We start from the raw sequence: 27,889 nt of genomic DNA on the forward strand, positions 1-27,889 counted from the left end.
AGTTAAGTTAAATTAGGTTTTCGCCGCTGGATCGCCGATGGAGCGCCGTTGGAACGCCGATGGAGCGCCGTTGGATCGCCGAGGGATTTTAATTATAATTATTTTTCTATATATTATGTATGTAATACCCTCATTCCCATCTTCTCCTTGGTTATAGATATTTTTATATATATATTGTATATGTTTTATGTATATTATGTATGTAACACCCTTACTCCCATCTTCTCCTTTGTAATAAAATTGTAAAGGAGTACATTTCCTTATCCAAAGTGAGAGAGCCATTTCTATAATCGCGTTTAGTCAGTACCGATGAACATGCGTTACATTTTCCCTTGAGTATTCTAAGTATCTGCTGCGTGAAATCGCTTCACGTATTTTTTCTTTTCTTTTGCTATTCGTTCGAGACTTAGTCTTCCATTTCCACGCAGCGAAATAGTCGATACTCAATCAAACTGATGTGGTTTTCGGAGCCCATTGAGATTTCGCAGCCCTTGTCGATTGGTACGCCCGTTGGGTACTCGACTTGGGTATAGGCTTAGCACATTGGACGCGCTCATCGCGGTTCGTTCCGAGTAGCTCCTACCCCGTGTCGCTGGGGTCTTCGGACCTGCTGTAAGACGACTTGGGGCGGTCTACGAAGTTCGTTCTTGTCGGTGGGCAATGCGTCCTACTGCTAAGTCTCGCTGAATTCTTGATGGTAGCCGCATTCACCATTGGGGAGAGCGTGGTATCAGCTGTTTCGTTGTAAGACGTGGCATAGATATAATTTGCTCGCGATTCGCGTCGGGTACGGTTCACCCAGTGACTAGTAGTGGACCATCGGGTTAGAATCCTCTCGCGAGAATCTGACGCAGGTTCGTTGGTACTTGTTCGCTTTGCTCGCGTCGCGAATTTCATCTTGCTTCGAATTAGTACCTTTTCTTAACTTTAGCTTAATTTTATCTTAGATATCGTACCGTAGAACACTTTAATTTTTTTAAAGTGTCAGTAGATTCACTTTACAAATTTCACTTTGGTTAAGAGAATGGCATTTCTTATCATCCCTTTCGTAAAGTCCATACTGCAATCTCTAAAATCTATGTAAAGAGAATGTATTATGGATTCCGGTTGTTTGAAAGTTAGAGGTAGAGTCAGTCCTCGGTACCTTCTGTACCGAGAACACACAGATGTAATGGTGGGTGGATGGGACTAGGGAAATAGGGATGGGTCCCTGCGTAGTCACCTCCACGGGGTGGACCTGGGCCCTTGGTAACGTTTTCGAGAGACCGGTCTCTTGAAGACGATATCAAGCTAAGGACTACGCGCGTAGATTTAAGTCGAAATTTTCCAAGTCCTTCTCAGGACTTTGAAACTTTCAATTGTATTACAAATTGCACATTAGTTAAGCTATAATTTAAACTGAGCGAAGTTTATATCGTATTAAGTTTATATCGTAAGTTTATATCATATTCTGAGTTGGCATTCAATTTTCTATCTAACGACGTTCACAGTAGTTCGATTATCATCAAATGAACCTATGTTCTGTTAGAATTTAGACAGTGACATTTTTCTACCTCGGTTTGATATCCGACACACTGTGCGGCGTTTCATGTGGTAACTCAGGCTTTCCATCGGCTGATTTTAAGTTCTGAAGCTCTACGAAAATTGATTTCAGACGTGAAATTAGCTCGAGTGAAGACGAATTTGCTAATGAACCGTCGAGAAACGAGATCGATCGTATTCGTAAAGCAATTAGTGGTAGAGAAAATTGAAAGGGCAGCGAATCTGAAAGTGATGCCCTACAAGATTCCAATAATTCTAATACGAGATCATTTTATGTTTCTACAGCCGAAGGATTAAATCGAAATTGATGAAATAGCGGGGAAAAACGGCGAACAGTCGAGGAACGAAGAAGAGGATGCGACGAAAGCAGAGAAAAAGCATCGAGAGACAAAGAGCAAAGCGCTCGAATATATCCGGTATCTCTCCTGATGGACGCCTGAGAGCAAGGGATTCCGATGCTCGAAGAAGCTCGGTGATTCAGAAAGCGCAAGAGTACGTCGAGTTCCTTCGCATTCTTTCGCCGTTCAATGCTTCCCAACAATAGTATTCTATTTCTTAAAAGCACGTGCAAAACTGGCGAACGACTCAACGTTTCCTCGTACACGGGGAACCACTCGGTCTGATTAAAATGACCGCGACACGATTCGATTCGAATCGACTAGTTCGAGTCGAACGGACCAACTTTGCTCGCCGAGAGATACGGTTTCGCGCGTAAGATTTAAGGGGCGACTCAACAAGTCTTGCAATCGCTCGACGACCGATGCGCTGCGCATCGATTCGAATGTTGCGAGATGCACAAGTTACGGTCGCGATAAAACGTGCCCCATACAAATAATCTATCGAAAAGTGTTCAATTTCGACGCGTACTACAGATAAAGAATAATTGAAATTCTAACACGATAAATAGTTTCTAACGCCATGTATCGTCGCAATTGGTCTCGTTTGCGTTCGCAACAGAAACAAGTAGAGAGGAAACGTGTCGTCTCGAGCGTCGCAGATGTCACAGTGGAAAGACAGTGTTTATAAACTCACCGCCAAGCAGAATGTGGACGAGAAGCGGGAGAAATCTGTACTGGCGAACTTTCGTCATGATTTCTTGATTCTTCTACATGAACCAGCGTCGCAGAACCAGCCACCTGCTAGTTGTTTGTCTTTTTAAGCGTGATTCGCAGGTAAACACAAACCCGCGAGTTACGAAAGTTTCCTCGATCGCGATCGAACGAACACAAGAACGGTCGCGCGTCGCGACTCTCTTACGAGGCGGAAAACAATAACCGAGACAGACGAGAAAGTTCGAAACGTGTAACGCGTTAGATCGGCGAATTGTAAACGTTCGAACGGGAAGGACGTTCGGCAGACAAATACGAGAACAACTTGCGCGGACGAAGTCTCGGCTTCGACTGGCGCGCACCAACGTATCTGACCCCTCTGATAACCGACCAGCCCCCTCTGGTTCAACCCCCTCTCTCTGTCTCTTTCCCTCTCTCGCAAGCTTTTTCCTATTTTGTATCTTTATCCAAAAGACACTAAATTCGACGTGCAAATGTCTCTCTCTCTTTTTCTTCTCATTTTCTATCGTATACTAATTTACGATTTAACACGAACCGCGACTAAACGCCAGCTTGTTAAAGGGGCGATGAATTATTGATATCGCCGTGTAAAATCGCTGATGAAAATGTCATCCCTTTTGTCGTCTCATCGTTTTATTATAATGTCGCGTTGATTTCGAAGCAGTTCCATTTAAGTAAAACGTCCTATTGTTTCACATGCATTATTTGCACAATATCGCAAACATTTAAAAGAGACCTGTAGATTTGTTATCATTGACGGGGCTCCTCTTAAGTGCATACCACGTATCTTTAGCGATAAAGTCGAGAGATATGTATGAAAATGAGAAAATCAGACGTAACCATCGAATAGAACCGCGATAAACCACAGAGGTCTGCGTAATTAAGTAGTAGAAACCTGCAGTCAATTAGAGATGTAAAAGTCTACGTTGCTCCGCTGTTTTAACGGACGGTTGTAGGGCGTAAGTAGTTCTCCTACGAGAAGGAAACGTTCGCCACGCTGTTCGAACGGTGAAACTAGTCGAGAAAATAGATCGAAAGATATCCATATGTTCGAGCACGTGGTAAGCAGCGGGCAAGAAGGAAGGGATAGAATTTCCGTTACGAGGATTGCGCTTCACGCGTCGGAAGTGAGGTCACAGAGTACTCTGCGGTGAGGGTCCCACAGTTGAAAATCAGCCGAAGATATTAACGAGACGCGAGGTTTACCGTGTAAAACCGGACGTTAGCGCCTCCCGTGAGTTGCGCAACAGTCGCGAGGTCAGCAGCATTGTAACTTTTTGGCGCGAACTGTCTTTAAGACGCTATACAGACGATTTAGAAAACAATTAACTCGGAAAATTAGTACGTATATGAATGCCGATCACAAAATCCCTCGTTTATTCACACGTGACAGTCATAAAAGTGATTTTACACATAAATTTGTAAACATAACCTTGGTATACTTCTAGTGCCGCCAAGAAGAGCAACAAAACGATCAGCTCAGACGCCAACGAAAAACCATCGGGAGGCAAAAAAGATCAGGAAAAAACAAGGTAAATCGTTAGCTCGCCAGCGTTTAATAACCCTTGCGCAATTCGATTTCTGCCGGCTGACGATGTATTAGCAGAAATGCGTTTAATTGAAAATGTAGAGCACACCGAGGCACATGGGGACGAGTTTCGGTGATACATCTCGCGATCGATAATTTATTGCCACGTTTTAGTTGATAACCGAAGGTACACTCGGTATCGTTGAAAAATACCCGTGGGAAATGTTATAATACCGCGATCGACGCGAACGTGATCGCAATCCTCTGAGCTTTTCCGCATACGTTTCAGAGTTGGTTGTAAAACCGGATTTGCGGCAGTCCGCGACTGGCGGTGTATTATTAGTATTTGGACAAGGCGACGTGGGGCAACTTGGTTTGGGCGAAGAAATTGTTGAAAAAACACGTCCAGCAACTATACCTGGCTATCAAGATATCGTAGCTGTAGCAGCTGGCGGTATGCATAATGTGTGCCTAAAACAAAACGGAGAAGTCCTAACATTTGGATGCAACGACGAGGGAGCGTTGGGTCGTGATACGTCTAAAGATGGTTCAGAGACTGAACCAGGTCCGGTCAATTTACCTGGCAAAGCCGTTCAGGTGACGGCTGGAGATTCCCATAGCGCCGCTTTGTTAGAAGATGGACGGGTGTTTGCATGGGGCTCTTTTAGGGTACGTTTCTCCTCTATTTTAATACATTCCTTTTATTAACAATTGGTGAAAGACCGTAATGTTTGTCCTCAGGACTCTCATGGAACAATGGGCCTAACGTTAAAAGGAAACGAACGGCTTCCAATAGAAATTCTGCGTGATATAAAGGTAGTTAAAATAGCATCCGGTGCTGATCACTTGGTGCTACTTAATGAAAATGGACACGTTTACACGTGTGGATGCGGCGAGCAAGGACAACTAGGACGCGTAGCTGCCAGAGCAGCTAGTAGAAATACCCGTCATGGCATGAGCCCTTTATTAACTCCAGGTTTAGTTGAATTTAAAGTTACTAAGAGACTAGAATTCGATGATATATGGGCTGGAACGTATTGTACATTTGCTAAGGAGTATCAGAAAGGAGATGTTTATGTATTTGGATTAAATAATTATTATCAAATTGGTAAGTAAAGAAAAAGAAAGAAAAAAGGATATTAACAAGCAACAACGTAATATTAAATATTTTTCAATTTCAGGCTTAAAAGATCCTGTAACACATTTTCACCCACAAATCTCAAAAACATTTAGCGGAAAAGTATGGAGGCACATTAGTAGCGGTCAGCATCATACCATCGCTCTAGACGATTCTGGCCAAGTATTCGTTATGGGCCGCAAAGAATACGGACGCCTTGGGCTCGGGCCCAATTGTTCGGACGCAAAAGAATTAACACCAGTTTCTAGTTTAAGTTCCTTTAAATGTATTGACGTTGCAGCAGGCAGTGCCCAATCTTTTGCTGTTACCGAATCAGGTAGTTCCGTTATTCTATAGTATAGAGATTATATTTATCGTAGTTACTATTACATCGCTAAAGACACGCTTCGCACCGATATTTTCTTGCAGGAGATTTGTATTCATGGGGCATGGGTACAAGTGGCCAGTTGGGTACAGGAGAAGAAGAAGACGTGGAAGAACCCACATTAGTCAAAGGAAAACAATTGGAAGGAAAAACAGTAGTGCGAGTTGCGGGTGGAGGCCAACACACATTAGCGTTAGCCACGATCAATCCAGTAAAAGAAAAAACTGCTGGTTAATAGCAAATGATTTACTTAAATTGAAAGTGTTACGCATGTGATAGCAATTTGCACAACGAAAGAAAAGAGAATTTGACAATTTTCATTCTCCTTGCAAAAAACAAGAAAATAACATCTAAGGAGGAAGTGTAATTAAAAAAATGTACTTTCGACAGTATACGGTAATTTCGATATTAACGCGATACTTAAATCTGTACATAATTTTCTGTGCAACCAAATATTACATCATTGTGTTTATAATGATTAATATATTGACTGACTTTTTGATTGCATTGTTATTTTTTCTACTTATGATTGTGTATTACAATGAAATAAACATTTTTCTACTTGAAACTTATATTTTCTTAAAAAAATTCATCATTGCAACATATGAAATGATATACAGTAACCCTGAATTAAACTTTGCGTGTCTTCACAATTGTGTCTTGTGAGAGGAAGTAAACTACTAAATGCACAAAGATGAAAGTTCTTTTTAATATTTCTCTTGATAAGATAGTATTTTATTTTATTTTCTTTAGCTTAATTTTGGATCTACAACCTTTCCTTCTTGCAAGGAAATTTGTTGAAGCTTTTTCCCAATACGTTCTTGTACATCCAGATACTTAGCGATACAACGATCAAGACATACCGATTCTCCCTTACTCAACTCTGAGCTAGTATACTTTGGTGGAATACATTTTTTATGACACGCAGATGTCATACGGTGAAACATATCAGTCATCATTTCTATCTCTATGTCTTGCATCAATTTTAACTGTTCTTCGCTGAACTGCGGTAATCCAGCCATTTTTTTTTTTTTTTTCTTAACAATTACTGGTTGCTTTTTATTTTTGAATTCTTTAAATGCACAAACCAACGACTTAGTTAAGTTCCGATTCGCGTAAACGTTGCTTTTCTTTCATTTTTTTGTATCGTCTCTCATTTACGCTTCGCCTTGCAAGCATAAAGGTATACACTCCTACACCGGTAGCTATGACCCTGCAACAAAATTTTGCTTACTATCCAAACATTTATCCTACCTGCGAATCGAAATTAAAACGCAAAATTGTAACGACAACGGTAATAAACCTAAAGGAATACGGTATTATCTGTTTCGTATATACTTATGTAAAAGGATAACCATGAAACAGTGAAACAAGAGAATACCAATTGCATTATCTTATACCTACGTACCTACCATCCGATCGCTATCTTTGTAGTATTTTGTAAAGCCATACTTTTTTTTTTTTTTTCCTTAATCGTTACTAAATATCTCTACACTAAAAATGAATTGTTTGTATACCTGTATATTCAATCACACTGTTACACGATCATTCATCAAACCAGCCAACCACGCGATTACACGGCCATGTGACTTTAAGGTCGTATTACGTATAAACTAAGAGGAATTCTATGCGGGGAAGGAGAAGAAACGAGAAGAAAGGGAAACTGTAATGGAACACGTGGGTGGTAACTTAATAAAAATAAATACCAACTAACGTGGAACGGTCTTCTAAATCGATTGGTTAGAGAATTGTTTCCCTTTGATCTAAATTACAATACCTCTCGAATGTAATCCTTTAGTCATGCAAGAATTTTAATGAATTTAACAGAGAGCTAGTGAATTTTACGTTCTCTAAGTTTACGCGAAATATATACTTATGTGTGTATATACCTGGATAGAGTGTACGACTAATCCAGCAGCCATACGTTTCCACTTTGTACGATAACAGTGGTGTCAGGCGATAAAACTATTCGTGCTACATAGTTACAAAGGTAATTGTTAAGTTTAATTAAGAACGTTATGGATTGTGATGTATTTAGTAGGAATTATCATTGTTTAAATTATGTGTGAATGTAAAATATTAGTGCGTTGAAAGTTAAACGGATGTGCAAAAATGATAAAACAGAGGAACTTCTTTAATCATAATATTAACGTTACGTGGAAAACGTTCGTTCGAGAATCTTGCGACGATACTGAATTACCCACCGAAAGAAAGGATTATTACTTGGCTTTCCGCGGCGACGAGGCGAAGGAGACCTACGAAAAGATATTAAACGATCAAAATTGCGTAGCCTTGCAACTTGAGCGTAAATATGGCAAGTCGAGAACGATCGTTAGGCCAATTTCGTCGAACGAACGCAAAAAGAACCATCAGGTTCCGAAGGAAAAAGTGACGATTAATGCTATATTAAAAGCAGTAGAACAAAAAGACTTGGTATACTTATCGAGGTACGTGACAAGGGAAAATGTTAATTTCACCGACGACTTTGGCTGGACGCCTCTTATGTCGGCTGCATATTGTGGCCACTTGGATGTTATCGAATTTTTATTAAATCTCGGTGCCAATAGGAAAGCCAGAGAGAAATCTGGCCTCACCGCTGCCCAATTAGCATTGAAGAAAAACTATTTGAGTATTGTTGCACTGCTCAAAAAGAAAACAGAATTTCTGCCCAATAAAACATTACTGGAAACAGATGCAGACACATCTGAGAGAGGTGCCGATCGTCCGTTACAAACAAGACCAGAGTTTGCAGAACCTTTGAAGGATTACAAAGATATCAGTGGTGAAAATGACAATATAAAAGAATGTTCTACCAACTGTACAGGATTTTACTGTAAAATTTGCAAAGTTAACTTTCACGAAACAACTTGGCGAAATCACGAGACGTCTACCCTTCATGTTTTCAACAGCAAACCAAAATTGACAAACACCACTATATACGGGATATCGAAACAAAATAAAGGCTATCAAATGCTTTTAAATCACGGATGGGACGAACAAGTTGGTCTTGGTCCTTCGGGAAAAGGAATAAAGTATCCCATTAAAACCTGTCTAAAATTGGATAGAAAAGGATTAGGTCAATCCAATGAAAAGGAATACAGAGTGACTCATTTCAAACCTGGTGACATTGCAGCTGTTAATGATCCCAAGACGTCTAAGCAAAAGTGTTTAAAGAAGAAAGATAGAGAAAAGTTACTGAACAAAGAAGTTCGGAAAGAACGAGCATTGCGCATCGCTTTAAAATAAAACGACATAGAAGAATTGTATACTTTAATCATATCTAATAATGCTTCTAAGACTGAGTACAATGTAATTTTTGTTTCATACTTGTCATAGATACATTTTTGTTATGTCCAGTTTTAATAACATTCAACATTTTTCTAAACAATGTTCAGGTGGTTGATTATAGTTTTTGTTACAGATGAAATTTGATCCACAGAAAGCTTTAAAGCATATACAACAGGTGGAAGAAAAAGCAGGTGAAATTCTCACTGATCGACAGGAAATAGTTGCTTTGGACAAAAGAAGAAATGATGATAGAGTTGGTATGAGAGCATTGCAAAAGGAAAATTGTAAGAAAACTTGGACTACTATTGGACCATTGTTACTTAAGATATCATCTAAAACTGTGGAGGAATTACTTGTTAAAGGTACTTTTATTTTGTTTTTGTTTTAATGTTTCTACAAAGTCGAAAATAACTAATTTATTTTTTACTACATTGCAGATCAAAAAGAGTGTGACATAGAAATAAATAAAATAAGAAGTAATTTAAAAATTAAAGTGAACGAATTAAGGGACTTGGAACTTAATCCACCTGTTCCAGGTTTAATGTTACAACCCCTGTCCCATAGAGAAATGTCAGCAATAAATCAAGTTTTGGGACAAAGTTCTTAAAAAAAAGAGAAGAAGAAGAAGACTATGATAAAAAGAGCCTATGTATTAATACTACTTCAAACGTTTTCAAAGTAATTTTTTAATTTTTCAATGTACCATGGGTACAATAGCGTATATCTTGATGTCTCATCTGGTTTCATTTTTTTAACTATAATTTTTTTATTCTTCCCGTTATATTTAAATTGGTACAAACTGTTGTCATAGTCATTTTTGACAACTACTTTCATATAGTCCAAAAATTCGTTGCAAAAACTTTTACATCTTTGTTGTTTATCCTTTAAGAAGTAAACAAGTTTTAAGATATGTAGTGAGTACTTGTATAATTGTCCATCTTATGTTTAAAATATTGGTTACCTTTATATGGTCGTCAAAATTACTTAGTTTATATTTCTTTATACCCTTAACTTGACCAGTGGCATTTTTGCAGCCACAAACGATATTATTTATATTTACTGGATAGCATTGTGCCCACCAACGCAATATTGGATAAAATGAATTCTTTGTTTTGTCAGCTTCAGAACTTGGAGAAAACACAGTCTTTAATTCTATAAGTTCCACGTTTTTCTTTGGTAGAGTATTATTTATAACTTCTTGAGTAGAAATTGCATCTATTTCAGCTACATAAAGTAAAGTTTTATTGCCAAATACTGATTTAAATACGCAACGAAATTCCTCGTTTTGGTTTAAAGGAACAGATAAATCAGGACCCGCGTTTGGTGATTCTAAATACGAAAACGATTTGTTAATATTTTTTCTAACAAAAGAAACAAAAATTTATAACGAAAATTATTCGTAATTTATTTTACCGGATCGCATGTATTGTTCAAATTTAAATCCCCAAGATGTCAGACGTTTACTATAATCACTTTCGTTTAATCGCTCTTCTTCTTGTTCGTCTGTATAAAAGTAACACATATATATGGTTCCTTTAAACTTGGACGCACAAATTATCCAATCTTTATGTACGTATGGTGTCATTAATAACTTTGATAATGTACCACGGTTAAGAATGAATTCAGGTTGTAGCCTAGTAATAAAAATATATTATATATATCGGAATGTAAAGCAATGTCGTAAAATAGGAAACTGTAACGAATACGCATTTTCCGCGGCCGATCTTAACGTGTATGCGCTAATAATACTTTATCGCGCCCTAGAATAGTTAAACCAAATATTTAACGAACTTACCATCTTTCTGTATTTTCAAAATCTTGCATTTTAAGAGTATCGATATTTTCTGAAACCCAATTTAACGTAAAATCCAATTTATTGTGCCTAGTCGATTTCATTACCGTATCTTTAAGTTCATTAAGATCCAAATCGACATTTTCAATATTCGACGGTTCTTTGTAATACTTTAATTGTGATAAATCGTTTAAATATCTTTCATCGCCGTCAACACTGAAACTACCAATTATTTCTATATTTAATATATCTTGTGCAGGTCCGTGCACTTTATTTACATTAAAAAACATTGTAAATTATTGGAATATTAAACTTTTACTAGAATTACGATTGTTTTCCCGTATGAGAACCGTTTAATAACTGCGTAGTAGAATCAAAACACTATCGAACTTCAAATGATTCATAACAAAGTTGTATCACATCCTTTTTCATGCGCACTCGTCTATGGTTCTGATGCCACGCGATCATAAATAATATAAATATATAAATATTTTAAATAATATAAATATACAATGTCACGACAAATTTGTGTTCTCAGGATGTATATTTGAATAGTTTTACCCCAATTTATTTGATAATTCCCGCTTTGGGGGTAAGAGAGAGAGAAGGATATATTAGAAAGCTATAAGAAAAAGTGAGACAGATGGTACACACCTTACTCTAGAACCCGTGAGACCTCATCTCTGTGAAAAGTGCTCAAACTGCTCGTACAGCAGTACCGACAGCGAAGGGAACAACTACTTACAGTAGTGGCGCCATCTCTGCGAGAAGCGCTGAACTAAATGGGGAACTAGTTTCAGCACTCTTCACGGAGATGGCGCCAGTGGTTCTTAGTAGTTTACTTCACTGTCGATAACGCTGTGCGACCAGTTTGAGCACTTCTCACAGAGATGGCGCCACGGGTTCCAGAGGAGGGTCCGTATCATCTGTCTCACTCTTTCTTATAGCTTTTTTATATATCTTTCTCTCTCTTACCTCTAAAGCGGGAAATATACAATAAATTACAATAAAACTATTAAAATATACAATAAATTAGTCATTGCTGCAAATTATTTTCTTTATAGGCAATCAAAGGTTCATTAATTTAGAGAAAATCTAAATCTATAATAATTTAGTCTAAAGTAAATGGTTTAGCGTAGTGCTTTTTAAAATTTAATTAAAAAATTTGTACACAGGATGAAGAATTTTGTAAGATAAGACAACGCAATGTAATATATGTTAGTAAACAACAGATATTGAAAATTGTTGCCAACATAAAAATAGTAAAATACTGAAGAAACGAAGAATTACTAGAATTGATGAAGTTATGGTATACACATGGATTATTTTTTTAAATTATCGGTTTTGCTAATGCAAACGCGTAGCACGAGTTTCCAATCAGCAATGACGATAATAGACGGAGTCATGTACCATTGGACGACAATTACTATACACTTTGTTATGTCTCAAAAATAGTTCAGAACGTATTTCAAATGCACATGTATAGTAAAATATATACTACATTATGTATATATTCTATGGTTTAACCTTACTCTACCGGGTAATTGTTGCGCGTACGTGTGTGCGTGTGCACGCGTATATGGAGCTTTATATTAAAATACGAAATAAAGGATGACATCTCGAGAGGTAGTAACTATTCAACTAGGTCACTATTCCAATTTCATCGGTACCCATTGGTGGAATTTACAGGTATTTCGAAGCGAAAAGATATCATAAATCATTTTACGTGTCTTTAATTTTTATTTAAATGTTTTCAGGAAACTAATTTTTCCTACGATCCTGACAATCCATCTGAAATAAACCACGATGTTTTGTACAGAGAAGGTGAAAATCTGCAGGTATAGTCTCACATAACAATGCATTTTAGAAGGAGGGATTATACAATTCTGTGAGATATCGCCAATGTTCATAATTGTTTTATATCTTCTTTCAGAAACAAGTTACTTATACCCCTAGACTGTTGCTCGTAGATCTGAAAGGAGCGTGTGGATATTTGAAGCAAGGAGGTACATTGTACGACGCTCCTGAATTAGACCACGAGAACAAGTTCTTATGGGAGGATCAGAAGGTGGAGGTTACAAGGGAAAAACCAGCTGATAAAAGTGCATTTGTCGCAAGCTTGGATGAAAAATTGGAATTGGAAAGTCTTAATTTGGAAGATGATGTTAATTCGTGGGTGGATTTCCTGGCACCCAGATTTCATCCCAGAACGTTAAATATCATTCGACGATACGAACACGACTCTATGGTACAGCCATTCGATATTTTTACTTATGGAAAGAATTTATGGAATACGGAACAGTTCTCAGACGACTTCTCCGAAAGAATAAGAGCCTACATGGAAGAGTGTGACTTGATGCAAGGTTTCCAGGCACGTGACTATTTATGATTTTGTAGATAGTCACTCATTTATTATTCTGCAATATTGATGTTATTTCAAAATGTAGATAATTCTAGATTCTGCAGATGGTTTCGCTGGACTTGGCGCGTCGTGTATACAATATTTGAAAGACGAATACGGCAAAAGTGTATTGGCGTTCCCGTGTATAGACAGCAAAAAGACTGAACCTTCCATGTCCAACATGATTAAAGTACTGAACACAGCTTTGTGCTGGCAACACGTAGGAGAACACGCCTCGTTATACAGTCCGCTCTGTTGCGGGGAAACGGTTTGGCCACAAATTGGAGATCCGCGCGCATTCAACCATTTAACGTACGAGTCTGAACTGAAGTACCACAGCAGCGCGATTCTGGCAACAGCTCTGGACACGTTGACCATCAGATACAGACGTAAAGAGTATCCGAACGTTGTTCTGTCCGACTTATGCGCGGATCTGAACAAACTCGGTCGGAAAGCCGCTGCAACAAGTTTGACTTTGCCATTCCCAATGACCGCGAAAACAGACTTGATCGACGTGCTCGACGAATTCGAAGGTACACTGTGGACATGCCTCACTCCGAACTGTGAAATACCAATGGATAAAAATATGCAAAGCATAGTGCTGCGTGGAATCCCCGAAGACAGGTTGAAACGACCCATTTCCCATGCGATGAAACAAATGTCGAAACCGGCGTACAAATGTTCCACGGTACACGAAATGATGACGCTTTATTTAGCGTGTACTTGCCACGCATCGGCCACCTATTTAGCAAACGTTTCCTCACCGCTTAACATAAGACCTCCGTATCCGAAGATTTTCAATAACACCGTCACCGAAACCGGGGACATTATCCGATGGCCAGTGGGCACAGGTACGTCGTCTATCAATTTAAATTCCCCTTACGTTATCGATGTTCGTTTTCAGACGTGAAGTCTGTTCCCGTGATGGCTGGTTTACACAGCGGAAACAGTATTAGCACGATGTACGAATCTCTGCACGACCAGTTGACCAGAATAAGAAGTATAAAGAAACTACACGCGTTCATAGAGTCCGGTTTCGAGGAAGACGAGTTCAAAGAGTGCCTCGATCATTTATTGGACTGCAAAGAAAACTACGAAGATCATTACGTTTAAATATTTTATACTCATCTGGCAATACATTTACTTTTTCCTCGATTTCGGTCCTCTTTGTATTCCATATTTTGTATCGGAGAGTTCGTTAAGAGATAGGAGAACAAACGAACGGGAGAATCGGAGGATTTTTACGTAAATTCCAGGCCGGAACATCCCTGAAAGTGGGAGCGGCGGGACACACCCTGATTATTAGATTTCGTGTCGAGGCAGTTTTCAGTTGTTCGCGCGTTCGGTTCGGTCTGCTCGTTGTCGACTAAAATGGGTAACAAAGTGGCCACGTTTACCGAGGAGCAACTCGAAGATTATCAAGATTGTACATTTTTTACTCGAAAAGAAATCTTAAGGTACGTTCGAGGCGATCGTCGACCCGGACTCTTGTCACTTTCATACTTTTCTAGAATATTTAAACGGTTTCGGGACATGGGAGATTCTGGTTCGGTTCCACGATCGATGACGCCCCGTCAGGCATCGACGCTTCGTATACCATTATCGTGTTTGACGCGTATACCGGAATTAAAGGTTCGCACAGATTAATCCGTTGTTTGTTTTCTTCGCTCGTTCCGCGTTGGAACCGTTGCGTATGCGTGTGTTTCAGGAGAATCCGTTTAGACAACGTATCTCCGAGGTGTTCACCAGCTCCCAGAATTCGAAGAGGCAATCGACGTCCAACGACGCGAACGAAGGAATCTGCTTCGAGGAGTTCCTCGAGATGATGTCTGTATTTTCGGAACAGGCACCGCGGGATTTGAAGGTGTTTTACGCCTTTAAGATTTACGGTACGAACGAGGCTGACTATTGATTTTCTGCCCGACACTGTCCAATTACAGTTGCGCTTCATTCGAACAGATTTCGACGAGGACGGAGTATTGGGATTGAGCGATTTGGAGCGTAGCTGTCGGCAATTGGTCCAAGACGGTCTGAACGCGGACGAGGTGGCCACCGTGTGTCGAAAAGTTTTAGAGGAAAGCGACATCGACGGCGACGGTGTTCTATCCTACTTGGAGTTCGAACACGTTGTAACGAGAGCCTCGGACTTTATGGCAACGTTTCACATAAGAATTTAATTCTCGCCGCTTCGAGGAGTTAATAAAGAGAGTTTACTGCCAGCCTCTATCGTTATCATTACGGATCGTCCTTGAATCGGTCGAATTCAAGTTCTCCCCTTAAACGGCGCAAATACAACATCGGAGGAATAATAATCATCGCCGGTTATAAACGACATTGTCTCTCGCGTGCACGCTCTCGCGAGCTGCTCCCGTTGAGCAACAACGGAGCGACGTCGAGCAAAGAAAAAGAAAAAAAAAAAAGGCAGAAAAAAAACAAAATAACCGGGCTATTAATTTTCGCTGTAGACAGAGATATTCGACGACGATACTCGGTACACTGCGACGAAGGTGTGTGTAGAAATCGAGCGTCCTCTCCCACCCTGTCTCGATCTGGATTCAAAAGGCAACCAAAGGCGAAACGAAAGAAAAGTCGTTCGAAAGCACCGCGAATCGTAGCGGCGTTTTTAAACGAGAAACGAGAGGCAAAGAAAGGGGATTTTTGGTAGAGGTATAGGTGCATAGGCAGAGAGCGGTGTCGGCGTAGTACGGCATGGCGTGGCGTGGCGTGGCGCGGTGCGTTGGTCCGGTCGTGTTAAAAAGCGGTCGAAATCGGAGATACCGCCCTGTGTGTTACGAAGCTCTCGACCAGTTATAGTCGGCCGCGCGGTAACTAACCGAGTCTTGGGACCAAGGCCATCCGGTCACTTCTCATCCTTCTCTCCTCCCCGCTCGCATCCCTCCCGTTCTTCTTGTCGGCCCGTCCGGAGGCCCTCGGGGTCCGAGAATGCCCCCTCGCCTCTCTCTCTCTCTCTTTCTTTTTCTCTCTCTCGACAGAGGATCACCGATCTCGGGAGAGTTTCCCCCTCGGAGAGATCTCAGCCGAGCGACCAACCATCTTCCGAGCCGTGGTATCCGTATACATTCTTGAGGCTCGTCGACGCTACGCGACGCGACGCGCACCCGACTAGTCCCCGGCGGAGGGATCGAGGTCTCCTCGAACCGACGCGCAACGCACGTCGAGAGACGAGAAGTCAGGGAAAAGAAGAACGAGAAGACAAAGATCGCGGGTGGTGAGACCGGGGAGCAGATGAACGACGAGAACCAGCAGCAGCAGCAGCAGCAGCAGCAGCAGCAGAAGAAGAAGAAGAAGAAGAAGAAGAAGAAGAAGGAGTTAAGAGGGGAGCCGGTTCGCGGAGGGCAGATTTGAACCTAACTTTTACGGTACCCTACGTGGGCGAGTTCTCTCTCGCGGGAGATCTCTCGAACCTTCTCGGGACCTCGACCCCACGATCGCACGGCGACATCGTTTGCTCGAAATATCTCAAACACACCTCCGTGGGTTCCGGTATACGATTCACTCGACCTGTTTATCCGCCGCGATCGATCCTGAAATAACAATTAAAAAACCGTTCGGAACACGCGTCGGTAGGTCGGACAAGCAAAAACTGGACGCAGGATCCGTCCGTGTTCCCCCCTCGTTATGCGCGTAGCCGATGTACAATTTCTCCGAGAAGCCTCGAGCAAACGTGTACCGTTTCGATGGTATCGCACTGAAAATACCTCCGCGGCAAGGGTAATGCTGCGGCGATCGAAGGGAAAAGGGAAAGAAAGTAAAGAAAAAAGAAGAGAAGAAAAGTCTGGAAAATTACAAGCCTCGGCAAGTGGCGAGCGAGAGTATATGCAGGAATCGCGTTTAAAACTCGACCTTTGAGATTCTTCTCTGTTCGGTTAACGTTTCACTTCGTGAAAGCAGATACCTACGCGTTGCTCTCTGACAAGGTTGCGTCGAGTCGACCGCCGTTGTCTAGTCGAAATAATATTGGCGGTCTTCTGAGCACATATCGTAGTGGTTCATAAGGAGGCGAGAGCTTGTATATAGCGAACCGTCTACCAAAGAGGGGGAGGAAGGGTTCCATGGAGCCGGTTGGCCAACGGAATGTGGCTTGACCGGCCAACCATCCCCCGCCTCCTCTACCATGGATTCATCGAGAACGGGAGAGAGAGAGAGAAAGACTCGGTCGGATAGAGAGGACTGGCCCAACTACCTTTGGATCCTAATGGGCCCCATTGGGGTGCTCGAATATTCTTTCGCTATCTTCGGACATCTTCGCCGTGAGATTTGTAATCGAGGCGAGCGCCGTTTTTTCACGTCCCCCCCCTCCAACCCCATCCTTCGCCAGAAAGTACCTGTTGCACCCTGATTTTCGATGTCCACTCCCTGGACGGACCCCTGGAGGAACCTAATCGATATCGTTTTATTGCTCAAGTCCCCCGAGTCGGTATCTACGCGAAACGAATGCAATTTATGTGCTCGAACGTGTGATTAGGCAGACAGGAGCCCCGTGTACGTTATTGCGAGTCTATCTTGATCTATCGCAATCGCGTCCCAGTCAATTGCAACTTCGCCGTCACGATTATCTGCCGTATACGGGCAACCGGCTGATAAAAAAAGTGCTCGGGAGCTACGAGGTTAATAGCTGGACGCGCGGAGACGAGTGGACAATGCGGCGAGCTCCTCGAGGGAGAGATGCGTAACCAACCGCGATGCGTTTGGAAACCTTTCCTTCGATTCACCGTTCTCCGCGATCCTTTACCAGGAATTGTATTACCGCGCGCGACCGATCGCGACTCTGTGTTTCACGAGCCAGCAATATTCATAGATCCGTCTCCCGTGTGTCGACAGCGTGCTGGCGTTCTTCGAATCGCGTTTCCTCCCGATCATCGCCGTCGTCCATTGATGATTAAATGTTGCATTCTGTTCGAAGCTCGAACCGGCGAACCGGTATACAGGCCACTCTGAATAAAACTCCGCGACGGTACTCAAAGAAGTTTCGCAACTGGTCGTGGCCGGTAGATCAGCTTTCCGCTCAAGTACCACCTAAATTTATTCCACGAACGTTTCGTGCATTCGAAAGCCTTCGCATCGTCCGTGGAATATTATGCGATTTCCACGTTTTTGCCAAATATACGTGTTACTCTCCTCTCTCCGCCAGCCCGAAATACGCGACGGCGGACAAAGAAAAAAGGAATACACGAACGAGAGAACGGGAGTAGCGTAAACGTCGCCGATCATAGAAACTGTGGAACGATGAACAGAAAAAAAAAGAAGAAGAAGAAGAGAAGTAAAATAAAACTTTGGCCTTCTAATAGCCCGAAAGAACGGCGTGACGTGTGGTTGTTTCGGTGCTCACGAATCGGAGACACGCCGCACGCCATTCCAGGTTTCTTTCGTATTTCGGCGAAGGGGTGTATCCCCTTTCTTTTTCCCTGTTCGAAAAGCCGTAATCGTCGCGAACAGCACGCTTCACCTCGTAAGCAACCGTGACAACCGTAGACAGCCGTGCCAATTATTTGCACAATAACTCACGTTCTCGGTATCAACAAACGAACGGCAAACACGCCAGCCTCCAGCGCGTTTCGAACGTTTCATTATTCTCATTTTTTCGTCGGGCTCTGTCGTATTCTGTTCGAGTAAAAATTTGTTACTTTTCCGATTCTCGTAATATCCACGAGAGCAAACGCGCAGGACGAAAGAGAGGGAGGAAGAGAGAGAGTGAGAGAGAGAGAGAGAGAAAGAAAGGACTGGAGCATTACACTTACGGTTAGATCGCTTGAAAGTTCCCATAGATATTGTTACCGATGTAAGTGCTCGGGCCTTAGCTTCGAGAGGTTACGAAACGGAGAACTGGTTGACGTTGTCGTTCGTTCTCGTGATAATCCAGCCTGACTTTTATACCGATCGAATCGAAGGCAATGAATTATCCGCCGCAGCTACTTAAATGCAGCTATGGGGAACTATGACGGCGAATAATTGCACTCGCCGTGACATTATGGCGGCGGTTGCACATCCGCCATCGTTCGCGAAGAGTTCACCACGGCGATGCTGGCTGCATCTCGCAGAGAGGCGTCCACGCTTCTTTTAGAATTTCGGAAGGTCGTCGATCTAACCAGCCAACGACCAGCTAAACTCAAACGACTGGTTGTACGCGGATGTACGTGGCCAGAAGCGAATGGCGCAACGAGCCAGCAGACTTTTTAACCGCTCCGTCCAATTACACGAATCCTGGTACGAGAAATATCCGAAAAGTAATGGGTCCGTGAGAAGAATGGGACAGTCGCGTCGATATAACGAGCCACCGCAAACGGCTCGGCGATCGTAAATGGCGGCAGTGTAATCGGCATTGCGTTTTCAACTGTGCAAAATCGGCGGTGTCGGCGATCAACGAAGCTATTGTGCGCGGCACCGAAAAGGAGCCCGCGGCAGCTAAGCGCAGAGACGACTAAACGGTTCGTTCCGCGGAGACACGCGATCGAAGGTAATAGAAATTAAGAAGAGAATAGGTATCGATCGCTTAAATTATGTCAATGGTAGATACGCGGCATCGACCGACCGATTGGTTGGTCGGTATTCTTTGCTTCGAGCTACGTGGCAGCTTCGCCGGTTATCAAGCGAAATACCAGTTTCGAGGAAAAAATCCGTCTGTAAATAGCTCCGTGAAAGCCGTGCAATCTTCGTTCATCGCGTGGTACCTTAACCGTTCTAACGGCCGCGAAAGAGGTTCAGACGGCGGGCAGAAAAATCGAGAAAGAGAGACGGACGAGCGTAGGTATATCCGGATGATCGCGCGCGTCGAGCCAAAGACAACGCTCGGTGGTTGCCGTGGGATAAAGAAACGGAAACTATGACAACGTCGGTACGGTGTACACGTGAGCAACGCGAGCAAGAAGAAAAAGAACGACGGGAGGAAGGAAACGAAGAGCCGATGGACGAGGAGGGGAACAGCCAGACGAAGACGAAGAAAGGCCACGATAATAATGACGACGATAATGATGATGACGATGATGAAGAAGAAGAAAAAGACGAAGAAAGAGTGCAAGAGAACGAGGAGGAGGAGGAGGAGGAAGAAGAAGAAGAAGAAGACAACGACGACTACGACGAGGACGAAGACGAGAGTCTCTGTTGGAGGGTTTGCCGAGGAGGTCCAGACCAGGCTCCATCTGCATAACCGGTATATACCGGCAATGTAGACTGGCATGAAGGTAGAATCGAGCATGTCCTCGGCACGTTATATCGTTCGCCTCGTCCTCGTACGATACGAAGCGTAGAGGGATCTCGTAGCGGTGGGAAGAAGAGAAACGAAACGCAGAAAAGCGAAGGGAAGAGAGCGGAGAAAAGAAAAGAAGGGTAAGAGAGAAGAGGGGCTGGGGGGCAGGTAGATGGGCGGGGGGAGGTAAAGAGAAGAGAAACGAAAGAGGAGAATCGGTAGAGTGGCTTCGGGAACGAGCACACGCGGTATATACCCCTGCCGGTGAAACTGGTAGAGAGAAAAGCGTAGGCGCGAGTACCCGCCGACCGATGACATCATCGGTGTTCTGCCTCGAGTCATTCTACCGGCAGAAGCCTCGCTCGCTCTCGAATCTCTTTCGAGAATTCTACGCTAACCGAACGATCTCGATTTTTCTTCGAACCTAACCGAGCTTCCGTTCCCGGCACGTTTTGCCGCCAGATTTAACCAAGAAAACTCGTCCTCCTTCTTCTCCTTCTCCTCTTCCTCTCCCCTCTGTTCATTCTCCGCGCGTCTACCGTTCACTTTTTTTCTTTCTTTTCCAATTCACTCCACCGAACGACGAACACGCTTAAAATCTGTATAGGTACCTCTTACAACTTTCCCCTGTTTGCCAGTAATTTGAACGCTCGAAACGTCCGGGAGTAACGCGTTCGTACGCGAACACTGACCGCCATACGGCGCAAGAAGCTCCTTACTTATCTAGTCGCCCGGAGATTTCAACACCTCGAGACCCGCAACCGCAACGTCGATTCCTTCCGCGGTCGCGTCGAACCGACGACCGAGCGAATATCTCTCCGCATCCGAATTCTGCGGATCTTCGTGAAAAGCTGCTCGAAAATATTCGACAGCCAGGCTCGAAACTTGACACGGAATTTTTTACCTGCGCGCGCGCGCCCTTTGCACCCTTCTTCCCTCTCAAGACATCGTCCCGTTCGTATCGTAGAATTCGATCGAGCGCGACGCCTGGGCGATCGTTAACTTTGGACAGAATAAAGCTGTTAACCGGACGGATTAGCCTTTCAGATTTCTAATCGCATGGAAATGTGAAGCGCGCGACCGTCGTTTCGAAAACGTACGCCTAGATACACATTCCCGTGGGACCGTCGACCTGTTTTACCCCCGTGGAACTGCCTCGCGATGTTTTCTACCATCTTTCGCCACGAAATCGTGCAGGATACGTGCAGTTCGCAAGGTACACACGTTGGGAATAATTGGAGAAACGGAGGGATCTCTTCTGAAACTTGAACCTGAGACGTGTAATCAATGGAACTGAACGATTGTAGAAAAATAGGAGAGGACGGGCTCGGTCTAATGGTAGGTACATCCGTTGGGGAAACTCCAAGCATTGTGTCCCGCGGCAAAAGGTACAAATCTATCCCGCGGATCACGACTTTCGATCGTTTCGAGCGCTATTAATTTCTTAACAGAAACGATACGTGATTTGTTAGACGAGAGAAAGGAGACGTGAAAACTGCAGGAGCAACCGCACAGCTAAAGATAGAAGAAATCTCTCTAAACTGGGAACCTGTGCCGGGCCGTCACGAACGAGGGGCGAGACATCCATAAACTTACTTCGGACCTCGGGGCTCACGGGGGTTCTCGGTGGGTTTTTCTTTTTACCGGTCCAGGCAGGTGCGAACCGATTTCTATAGTCTTCTCCCGGTAACGGCCGTCCTTCGTGCCAACGGTCCAACCTTTACAGCGGCTTCTGTCGAACGAATCTCCTCCGATCCAATCAGGGAAAAATGTTTTTACCAACCACGGTTAATTTTTTTCTCCGCGTTCCCCTCCGCGTCTTCGATCGTTAAATCGACGATTAATTCCAACCGAAAGTTCTTTCTTTCCTCTCTTCTTGTACGGCCCGGAATTTCACGAGGGTACGCGTCCGTCCAATTGCTTGCTTTTCATTAGATCATCGCGATTTGCTCGACGACGGTGCGATTTCCGTGCGATCGTAACGAATACGAATGAACGTCTCGATTTTATGATTTTCGGAGCGCGTTCTCGCGCGGGCGTAGCGTTTGTCGTTGAATAAATATCGCGATCCACCATTAAAACCGTTCAACGAACGACGGCTCGCCTTGCGTTTATCTCGAGGAGATAGAACGTCGGTCGATCGGTGTGCAGAAACGGTTGGTTGTAACAATAAAAAGGCAGGTGTGCGTACGTGTGCGTAAGGAAAACGGGAGAAACGCCGAAGCAAGGACGACGCACATCCGGCGGAAGTCGAAGGGCGTCAGCTCGTGACGCCAACGCTTGTACGCAGGGCTGAATTAGCTTTGTGCCTACCTGAAGAGACGCAGGTGAGTTACCAGAACCGGGATATAACAGTACCGATCCTTTCGAACGAGGATCCTCCTTCGAAAGGAACAACAAAAATCGTCCTTGACCGTCGCGTCGGTGGTTAGAATTTCGGTACGATTAAAATTCGAAGCAACTGCTTATGCTGCGAGGAAATGGATTTTCCAATCGACGAATCGCGCGCGTAGAAAGAAAAGGAGTTGTCGGTTGGTCGCGCGAGTCGCAAAACCGATGTCGACTCCGACCTTCGAGGTCCTGGCATTCAGGGCAAGTCGATACGCATGCAAAATTTCATTCACGTAAGCATCACGTACAGCTTAACGTTGCAATAACATTCCGAGAATAAGTTAGGGTCCGAAAGTTCGCCGGTTCTTTGTTTCCTGCCGTTTTAACGAAACAGGGAACGAACTTCTTTGTAAAACATCCGTTCCCCTTTTAATTGCATTTGAATCGCCGACTCGTTCCCTCCTTCTTTCTTTCTCTCTCTCTCTCTCTGGATTCCAAGTCTGGTTTCAAGAGAGATGCTTTTCGGGCATTTACAGCCCCAGTATCGACGAGAATCGGCAATATTCACGAGATTACGCTTGTATATCACCCAGTCGTGCACATACCTTCCGTCACGGCGCTGCCTTTCCCACAAACTGAAAATGGATGACACGTGTAGTCGCGGAACTTCTCAGGACGTACTTTCAGACAGCGGAACCGATTCTACCGCGTCGTTCAAGGAGGCGTATCTTTTAGGGTGCATAAAAGTACTCGGTAAAGAGGAGAACAGTTTTGAAATGGTTCGTTTCGAGACGAGTACCCGCGCGCTACCGGAGTGATTATCTTTAGGGTTACTTTCGGCGCGCTTTTGCCCTCGGGTGAACCGTACGGTCGTGCGAAAAGAAACCGATCGCCGGCGAGCTACTTATAGTTGGCCAACGTTTCCGCACGCCACCGTAGTTAACGTGTAATTTAACCACGAAGCTGAAAATCGGTTTTCGCATTCGCCGTGACGCGCCGTCAATTAGTAAGTGAGGCATGCGGATGGCGTGTCGCAATTTTTCCGCGGCGAGAAGAACGCATCCGGGTCAAAGTATGCAGATAGGCGTGTGTATCGGGTCCGCGTGCGGTTACCAAGCCGCGGAACGAGGAACGAGTTCGACAGGGGAGCAGCGCGAGGTAAAAGCATAACGCCTCGCCGTTACGAAATTCGTCGATGAACCCGGGCTAAAGCGCGATCGTCGAGAGCCAGCCGGCAGGGATTCCCACGCGAGGTGTAGGCATATTGTACGTTGCGCGCATATATAGAAATATGTATACCGGATCCACGGCACGAATTCTCCTGTTTCGTCGCTAATAGATTCGAGTAGGGTCGATGAACAGAGTTTGTTTCGTGGCGCGGATTTAATTTACGCCTACGAGAGCCCGTGGCGGGTGGGATACACACCATGGCGATGTCAAGGCAGCGAGGCGAAGGCTCTCGGTTGTTCGGCTGTGTCGGTTGGCGAAGATATTCGAGAAGGGGCGGGTTCGGGTATTCGAGAGAAATATTCGACTCGTCGTGGCGATCGTCGCGGTGACGTTGAGAATTTTCTTCGAAAAACGAGAGGACAGACCGGCTACGTAGAGGTAGTAGATATGTATATACATATACATATGTATATACTTATATATATATATATATACATATACAATATATATATATATGTAACTACATACGAGGCCGAGCCTTCACCTCGATCGCGATGTACGCGGCGCACACGTACGTACAGGTAAACGTACGTATACAGGTACGGCGAGCGAAACGACCGGCGCGGCGCAGCGCTGCGCGGCACGACAAGAGAGAGCCGAGGGAAGAAAAGAAGAAAGGAGAGAGATGAGACGAGACGAGACACGTGGAATCGTGCAAAACGTAAGGAGAGAGAATAGGAGGACGTGAAAGGGTGGGAAGGAGGAAAAAGGAGGAGGCGCGAGAGATCGGTAGAGGGGTCATTGGTTGTTCGTTGCGCACTCTCAACGTATGGGAATCGTTATGGACCGACTATAGTCGTTGGAATGCGTCCTTTTTTCCTTTTTCTGTCTCCCCATATACCTGGCGAGCTGCTCTCGCTCCGTTGTGGCGGTGGCGGTGGCGGTGGCGGTGACGGTGGCGAACCTCTTGCGGACAATCCTGTCGACCGGCGACCGGTGCGGGTACACAACGAAAGGGACAGAACCGCGCCGCCTCCGACCACGCCAACTACCTACACTTCTGCTACGTGGATCGAGCGATCAACCGAGAGAAGAAATTCGAGTCTACCCGTCGAGCATCGAACGCTAGACAAGCTAGATCCAGAGAGGAACAGACGACGACGACGACAGCGACGACCAGAATCATCGAAGGGACAAAAGAGCACGGAAGAAAAAAAGAAAAAGCGCACGAGTCAACGGTTAGCGGTAGAAGGGGACGGTGAAACGCGAGGGGAAATGTACGAGACGCGGCGTGTGGAAGGATCGGGAACTTGGAGCAGCAACCCGAAGAGAAGAGCGTATATACGCGAACGAGGAGGACGAGATGCCGGCGCGCGAGGAAACGCAGACGAGGCAACGCGATAAAGAACGAATCAACCAGGTAGAAAGACAGGGATGCCGCGGTAATGCTCCGAAAGAGCCGGCTGAACAAGAAGACCGACCAAAGAAGGAAAGGCCTAGAGAGTGAGAGACGGAGAGAGAAAGAAAAAAGACGCACGTAGGTAGGACAGGTAGTCGACTCGTGGAAAGAAGACCGAAGAGCGAAGAGCCACCACGGTGGGGAGAGAAGAGGAGAAGTAAAACGGTGAGAAGAGAAGAGAAGAGAAGAGAAGAGAAGAGAAGAGGAGGAAGAGGAGGAGGAGGAGAGAGAGAGAGACTTGTTTCGCTCGTATGTATTTATGTATGCCGGCGGTTCGACTCGGTGACGTCACGACGTCGATTTGAACGGACCAATGGGCGGTCGAAGCGAGGCTGTAGAGGTAAAGAGGATGTGGAGGGGATCCGGAAGGGTCCCCAGGGGGAAGGGGTAACACGAAAGGTGCGTGCGGCCCCGAACGTGGGGCGCGGGGCCAGTTGATCAGTGAGTGCGGTAGTGATCTCATCTCGTACCGCGCCAGGTGTGACTCTTCTCTCTTTCCTCCTCTTTCGGTCCTCCGAGTCTATGTGCCCTTGGTAAGACGGAGCAACCCAGTAGCGGACTTAAAATTCACGCATCGACTCGGCCGTGTCCTCGACTCCGAGCAACAGGTACGCTCTCTCCTCTCTTTTTCGTACGAAGCCGACCAGTTCGCCGGCCCACCCAACTCAGCCGTTCGCGATCGCCACTCGAACTTTGAACTTAACGTTCCGATCTTTCCGTGCGATCCGATTCGTCTCTTAACCGAGTTGCGCAGACTACGCGCATCACGCGTACCGCCAGTAGACGTAGAATTATGAATAGGCATAGGTGTACGCGCGAAACTGTACGCGGTTCAAGAGCAAATATTGCGATACAAAATTGGCGGATCGTCGATAAACGCGAGAAGCAAGGTCGCGGCGAATCGTGCCGCGTTTGCATATTCTCGTCTGAACAGATCTCGGCTGTCCGTCCGTCCGTTCGTTATCGTGCGGTTTCGGTGGTCTTACTTTTTACAAAGATCCCGCGGTTCGAATTCGAAAAGTTTCCACGGTTCCGCGTTTGCGGCGAGCGTTTCTTCGCGGTTCTCTGAGCCGAGTCTGCTCGGTGCCGATTCGCACCGTTTCGCGTGCGAATTTCCTCGAGCCTCTTAGCAACAGGTTGTATCTCTGGCTACCGTGGAAAAATAGCACTCGTTCGAACGCTTTTGTCCTCCTAGTCACTCGCGCGCTCCAATTTTCTACGGGCTCCGCTCCCGCTTTTCTCTCTTGCTCTCGTGATTCGAAAATTTGAAAAACGAAAATGGTTGCTATTATGAAGTCTCTCTCTCTCTCTCTCTCTCTCTCTCTCGCTCTCTCTCCCTCTCTTTCTCTATCTCAGAGCCGCGACTCGAAAATCAACACTGTTCTCACCTTCGGATCGACGCGTGAGAATTTTAAACAGCCAATCGCAGCGCGTTAATTAATACCGCTTAACGGTCAACCGTTCGACGAGTACCTCTGTTTCGCGAGTCGACATAACCGATCGCGGCGCGGACGATCGTTTCCCCCTTTGTTCGAAAGCGAATCGATTCTCGTAAACGTGACTCACGCGTTAATTTCCATGAACCTGTTTGAATCTCTTTTTTCCTTCGCCGCGGAGTAACTGCAAAAAAATCATCTTTCCTGCGTCGTAACCTCGACGATCGACGGCACGGTGTGACGTTATAGCATTGCGGAAGCCTGTATCGCGAACAATCTTCAACGTGCCAGCGAATGCATTCGAGATTAGCACGGTAGAGTGAGCGACCAAGAAATAAAACGTAGATATGCATACGTGCGTTCGACCGCTCCGCGTGCATAGTACGTATCTACCCGTGAATTCTCCGTTGCGAATTACACCGGATTAGAACGCGTCCCTCTTCTATCTATCTATCCGTCTCTTGAGAACTTCACGGAGACTCCTCGGATTCCCCTTTTACGCTTTAAATTTCAGTTACTTCTTTCTCCGATGATATTGCCCAAGGCAAAGTCGAACAACTACGCACTTTGCGATCGTAAATTAATTTGCAAGCTAAACCGTTATGTTCGTTGGGTAAATACTAGGCGAGAGGTAACGTCTCGTGGTAACGTTCCCTACCATTAGTTTAGTTACGCCCCGTACAAATATTTAGAATTAAAAGGTGACTTTTTCTTGTTTCATTTAGACGCTGCCTTATCCTTCAGGATCCAACGACTTATGTGTCTGCCCTACAGTGTGTAATTGTTTATCGAATTCGTCCTCGCGTTCGATTTTCAAACCGATCTAACGACGTTCGAACGACTTTCGTCCGAAGACGAGAGAAATCAATTGAAAAAGATATATCGTCGCGCTTCTCTTACTTTCGTTTTGCTTTTTTGTTTTTCTTTTTCTTTTTTTTTTTTTTTTCTTCATTCCATTTCGCGCTTTCGCGGTCCATTCCAGCGCGGCAGGGAAATTAAATCAAGTTCGATAAGTATACTCGAGGTGATAATGCCTATAAGTGAAGCGACATTAGCCCCGGCTATCTCGAGTACTCGCGCAGCTGTGTTTGCGTAAACGATCCCGAGTCGCGTCGAAAAGCCGGCCTCGTTAGGAAACGCGTCCGGCTCGTTAGCCCGGCACGAAA

General features: G+C 44.5%; 7 protein-coding genes across 9 annotated transcripts in view; 4 read left to right on the plus strand and 3 right to left on the minus strand.

Moving 5' to 3' along the window:
* The window catches only part of LOC143423369 (kin of IRRE-like protein 3), a 97,403-nt gene extending 94,675 nt beyond the window's left edge, over positions 1 to 2,728 (minus strand). Inside the window, exon 1 of the mRNA XM_076894632.1 lies at positions 2,575 to 2,728. Within this exon, the coding sequence (XP_076750747.1) occupies positions 2,575 to 2,632 (58 nt within the window). The 5' untranslated portion in view covers positions 2,633 to 2,728. The remainder of the gene's footprint in view (positions 1 to 2,574) is intronic.
* Positions 2,729 to 3,709: 981 nt separating this feature from the next.
* Positions 3,710 to 6,141, plus strand: Rcc1 (Regulator of chromosome condensation 1). The gene is made up of 6 exons (XM_076895198.1): positions 3,710 to 3,953; positions 4,061 to 4,144; positions 4,430 to 4,809; positions 4,882 to 5,248; positions 5,322 to 5,594; positions 5,687 to 6,141. Coding segments are annotated over exons 1-6 (1,296 nt in total). The 5' UTR covers positions 3,710 to 3,952; the 3' UTR covers positions 5,878 to 6,141.
* Positions 6,142 to 6,367: 226 nt separating this feature from the next.
* On the minus strand, positions 6,368 to 7,258 carry Tim10 (translocase of inner membrane 10). 3 transcript variants are annotated; one of them, XM_076895202.1, is made up of 2 exons: positions 7,160 to 7,258; positions 6,368 to 6,855 (listed from the first exon to the last, which is right to left on the minus strand). In XM_076895202.1, exon 2 carries the CDS (start codon positions 6,662 to 6,664, stop codon positions 6,392 to 6,394), a length of 273 nt encoding a protein of 90 aa, XP_076751317.1. In that variant the 5' UTR covers positions 6,665 to 6,855; positions 7,160 to 7,258; the 3' UTR covers positions 6,368 to 6,391. The 3 variants fall into 3 exon arrangements, with proteins under 3 accessions (XP_076751317.1, XP_076751315.1, XP_076751314.1); XM_076895200.1 differs by having other exon boundaries at positions 7,055 to 7,213; XM_076895199.1 differs by having other exon boundaries at positions 7,051 to 7,208.
* Positions 7,259 to 8,144: 886 nt separating this feature from the next.
* On the plus strand, positions 8,145 to 9,541 carry LOC143423713 (uncharacterized). The gene is made up of 3 exons (XM_076895222.1): positions 8,145 to 8,642; positions 9,064 to 9,292; positions 9,368 to 9,541. The coding sequence occupies exons 1-3, from the start codon at positions 8,145 to 8,147 to the stop codon at positions 9,535 to 9,537; spliced, it is 897 nt and encodes a 298-aa protein (XP_076751337.1). The 3' UTR covers positions 9,538 to 9,541.
* Positions 9,542 to 9,593: 52 nt separating this feature from the next.
* On the minus strand, positions 9,594 to 11,013 carry LOC143423714 (decapping and exoribonuclease protein-like). Its single transcript, XM_076895224.1, has 4 exons — positions 10,726 to 11,013; positions 10,344 to 10,564; positions 9,892 to 10,259; positions 9,594 to 9,812 (listed from the first exon to the last, which is right to left on the minus strand). The coding sequence occupies exons 1-4, from the start codon at positions 11,010 to 11,012 to the stop codon at positions 9,594 to 9,596; spliced, it is 1,095 nt and encodes a 364-aa protein (XP_076751339.1). The 5' UTR covers position 11,013.
* A 1,265-nt stretch (positions 11,014 to 12,278) lies between these two features.
* On the plus strand, positions 12,279 to 14,237 carry Mst (misato mitochondrial distribution and morphology regulator). The gene is made up of 5 exons (XM_076895267.1): positions 12,279 to 12,411; positions 12,480 to 12,560; positions 12,656 to 13,093; positions 13,170 to 13,974; positions 14,028 to 14,237. Exons 1-5 carry the CDS (start codon positions 12,334 to 12,336, stop codon positions 14,234 to 14,236), a joined length of 1,611 nt encoding a protein of 536 aa, XP_076751382.1. The 5' UTR covers positions 12,279 to 12,333; the 3' UTR covers position 14,237.
* Positions 14,238 to 14,479: 242 nt separating this feature from the next.
* Positions 14,480 to 15,329, plus strand: LOC143423382 (calcium and integrin-binding family member 2). Its single transcript, XM_076894658.1, has 4 exons — positions 14,480 to 14,580; positions 14,635 to 14,755; positions 14,832 to 15,012; positions 15,083 to 15,329. Exons 1-4 carry the CDS (start codon positions 14,495 to 14,497, stop codon positions 15,298 to 15,300), a joined length of 606 nt encoding a protein of 201 aa, XP_076750773.1. The 5' UTR covers positions 14,480 to 14,494; the 3' UTR covers positions 15,301 to 15,329.
* Positions 15,330 to 27,889: the final 12,560 nt, after the last annotated feature.

This window comes from Xylocopa sonorina, chromosome 5 (genome assembly GCF_050948175.1).
Source record: "Xylocopa sonorina isolate GNS202 chromosome 5, iyXylSono1_principal, whole genome shotgun sequence".
NCBI classification, from domain to species: domain Eukaryota; kingdom Metazoa; phylum Arthropoda; class Insecta; order Hymenoptera; family Apidae; genus Xylocopa; species Xylocopa sonorina.

Bases quoted from the DNA above. Each gene is read 5' to 3' on its own strand.
- Rcc1 (XM_076895198.1), top strand. The intron at 5,249-5,321 runs GTAAGTAAAGAA...TTTCAATTTCAG, and splicing joins AAATAATTATTATCAAATTG to GCTTAAAAGATCCTGTAACA. The intron at 5,595-5,686 runs GTAGTTCCGTTA...ATTTTCTTGCAG, and splicing joins TTTTGCTGTTACCGAATCAG to GAGATTTGTATTCATGGGGC.
- LOC143423714 (XM_076895224.1), bottom strand. From the start codon at position 11,012: ATGTTTTTTAATGTAAATAAAGTGCACGGACCTGCACAAGATATATTA. The intron at 10,565-10,725 runs GTAAGTTCGTTA...TTTTATTACTAG, and splicing joins TTTGAAAATACAGAAAGATG to GCTACAACCTGAATTCATTC. The intron at 9,813-9,891 runs GTAACCAATATT...TACTTCTTAAAG, and splicing joins ATTTTGACGACCATATAAAG to GATAAACAACAAAGATGTAA.
- LOC143423382 (XM_076894658.1), top strand. From the start codon at position 14,495: ATGGGTAACAAAGTGGCCACGTTTACCGAGGAGCAACTCGAAGATTAT. The intron at 14,581-14,634 runs GTACGTTCGAGG...ATACTTTTCTAG, and splicing joins ACTCGAAAAGAAATCTTAAG to AATATTTAAACGGTTTCGGG. The intron at 14,756-14,831 runs GTTCGCACAGAT...CGTGTGTTTCAG, and splicing joins CGCGTATACCGGAATTAAAG to GAGAATCCGTTTAGACAACG.
- Mst (XM_076895267.1), top strand. From the start codon at position 12,334: ATGACATCTCGAGAGGTAGTAACTATTCAACTAGGTCACTATTCCAAT. The intron at 13,094-13,169 runs GCACGTGACTAT...TTCAAAATGTAG, and splicing joins ACTTGATGCAAGGTTTCCAG to ATAATTCTAGATTCTGCAGA. The intron at 13,975-14,027 runs GTACGTCGTCTA...GTTCGTTTTCAG, and splicing joins CCGATGGCCAGTGGGCACAG to ACGTGAAGTCTGTTCCCGTG.
- LOC143423713 (XM_076895222.1), top strand. From the start codon at position 8,145: ATGTCGGCTGCATATTGTGGCCACTTGGATGTTATCGAATTTTTATTA. The intron at 8,643-9,063 runs GTTGGTCTTGGT...TTTTTGTTACAG, and splicing joins ATCACGGATGGGACGAACAA to ATGAAATTTGATCCACAGAA. The intron at 9,293-9,367 runs GTACTTTTATTT...ACTACATTGCAG, and splicing joins GGAGGAATTACTTGTTAAAG to ATCAAAAAGAGTGTGACATA.
- Tim10 (XM_076895202.1), bottom strand. From the start codon at position 6,664: ATGGCTGGATTACCGCAGTTCAGCGAAGAACAGTTAAAATTGATGCAA.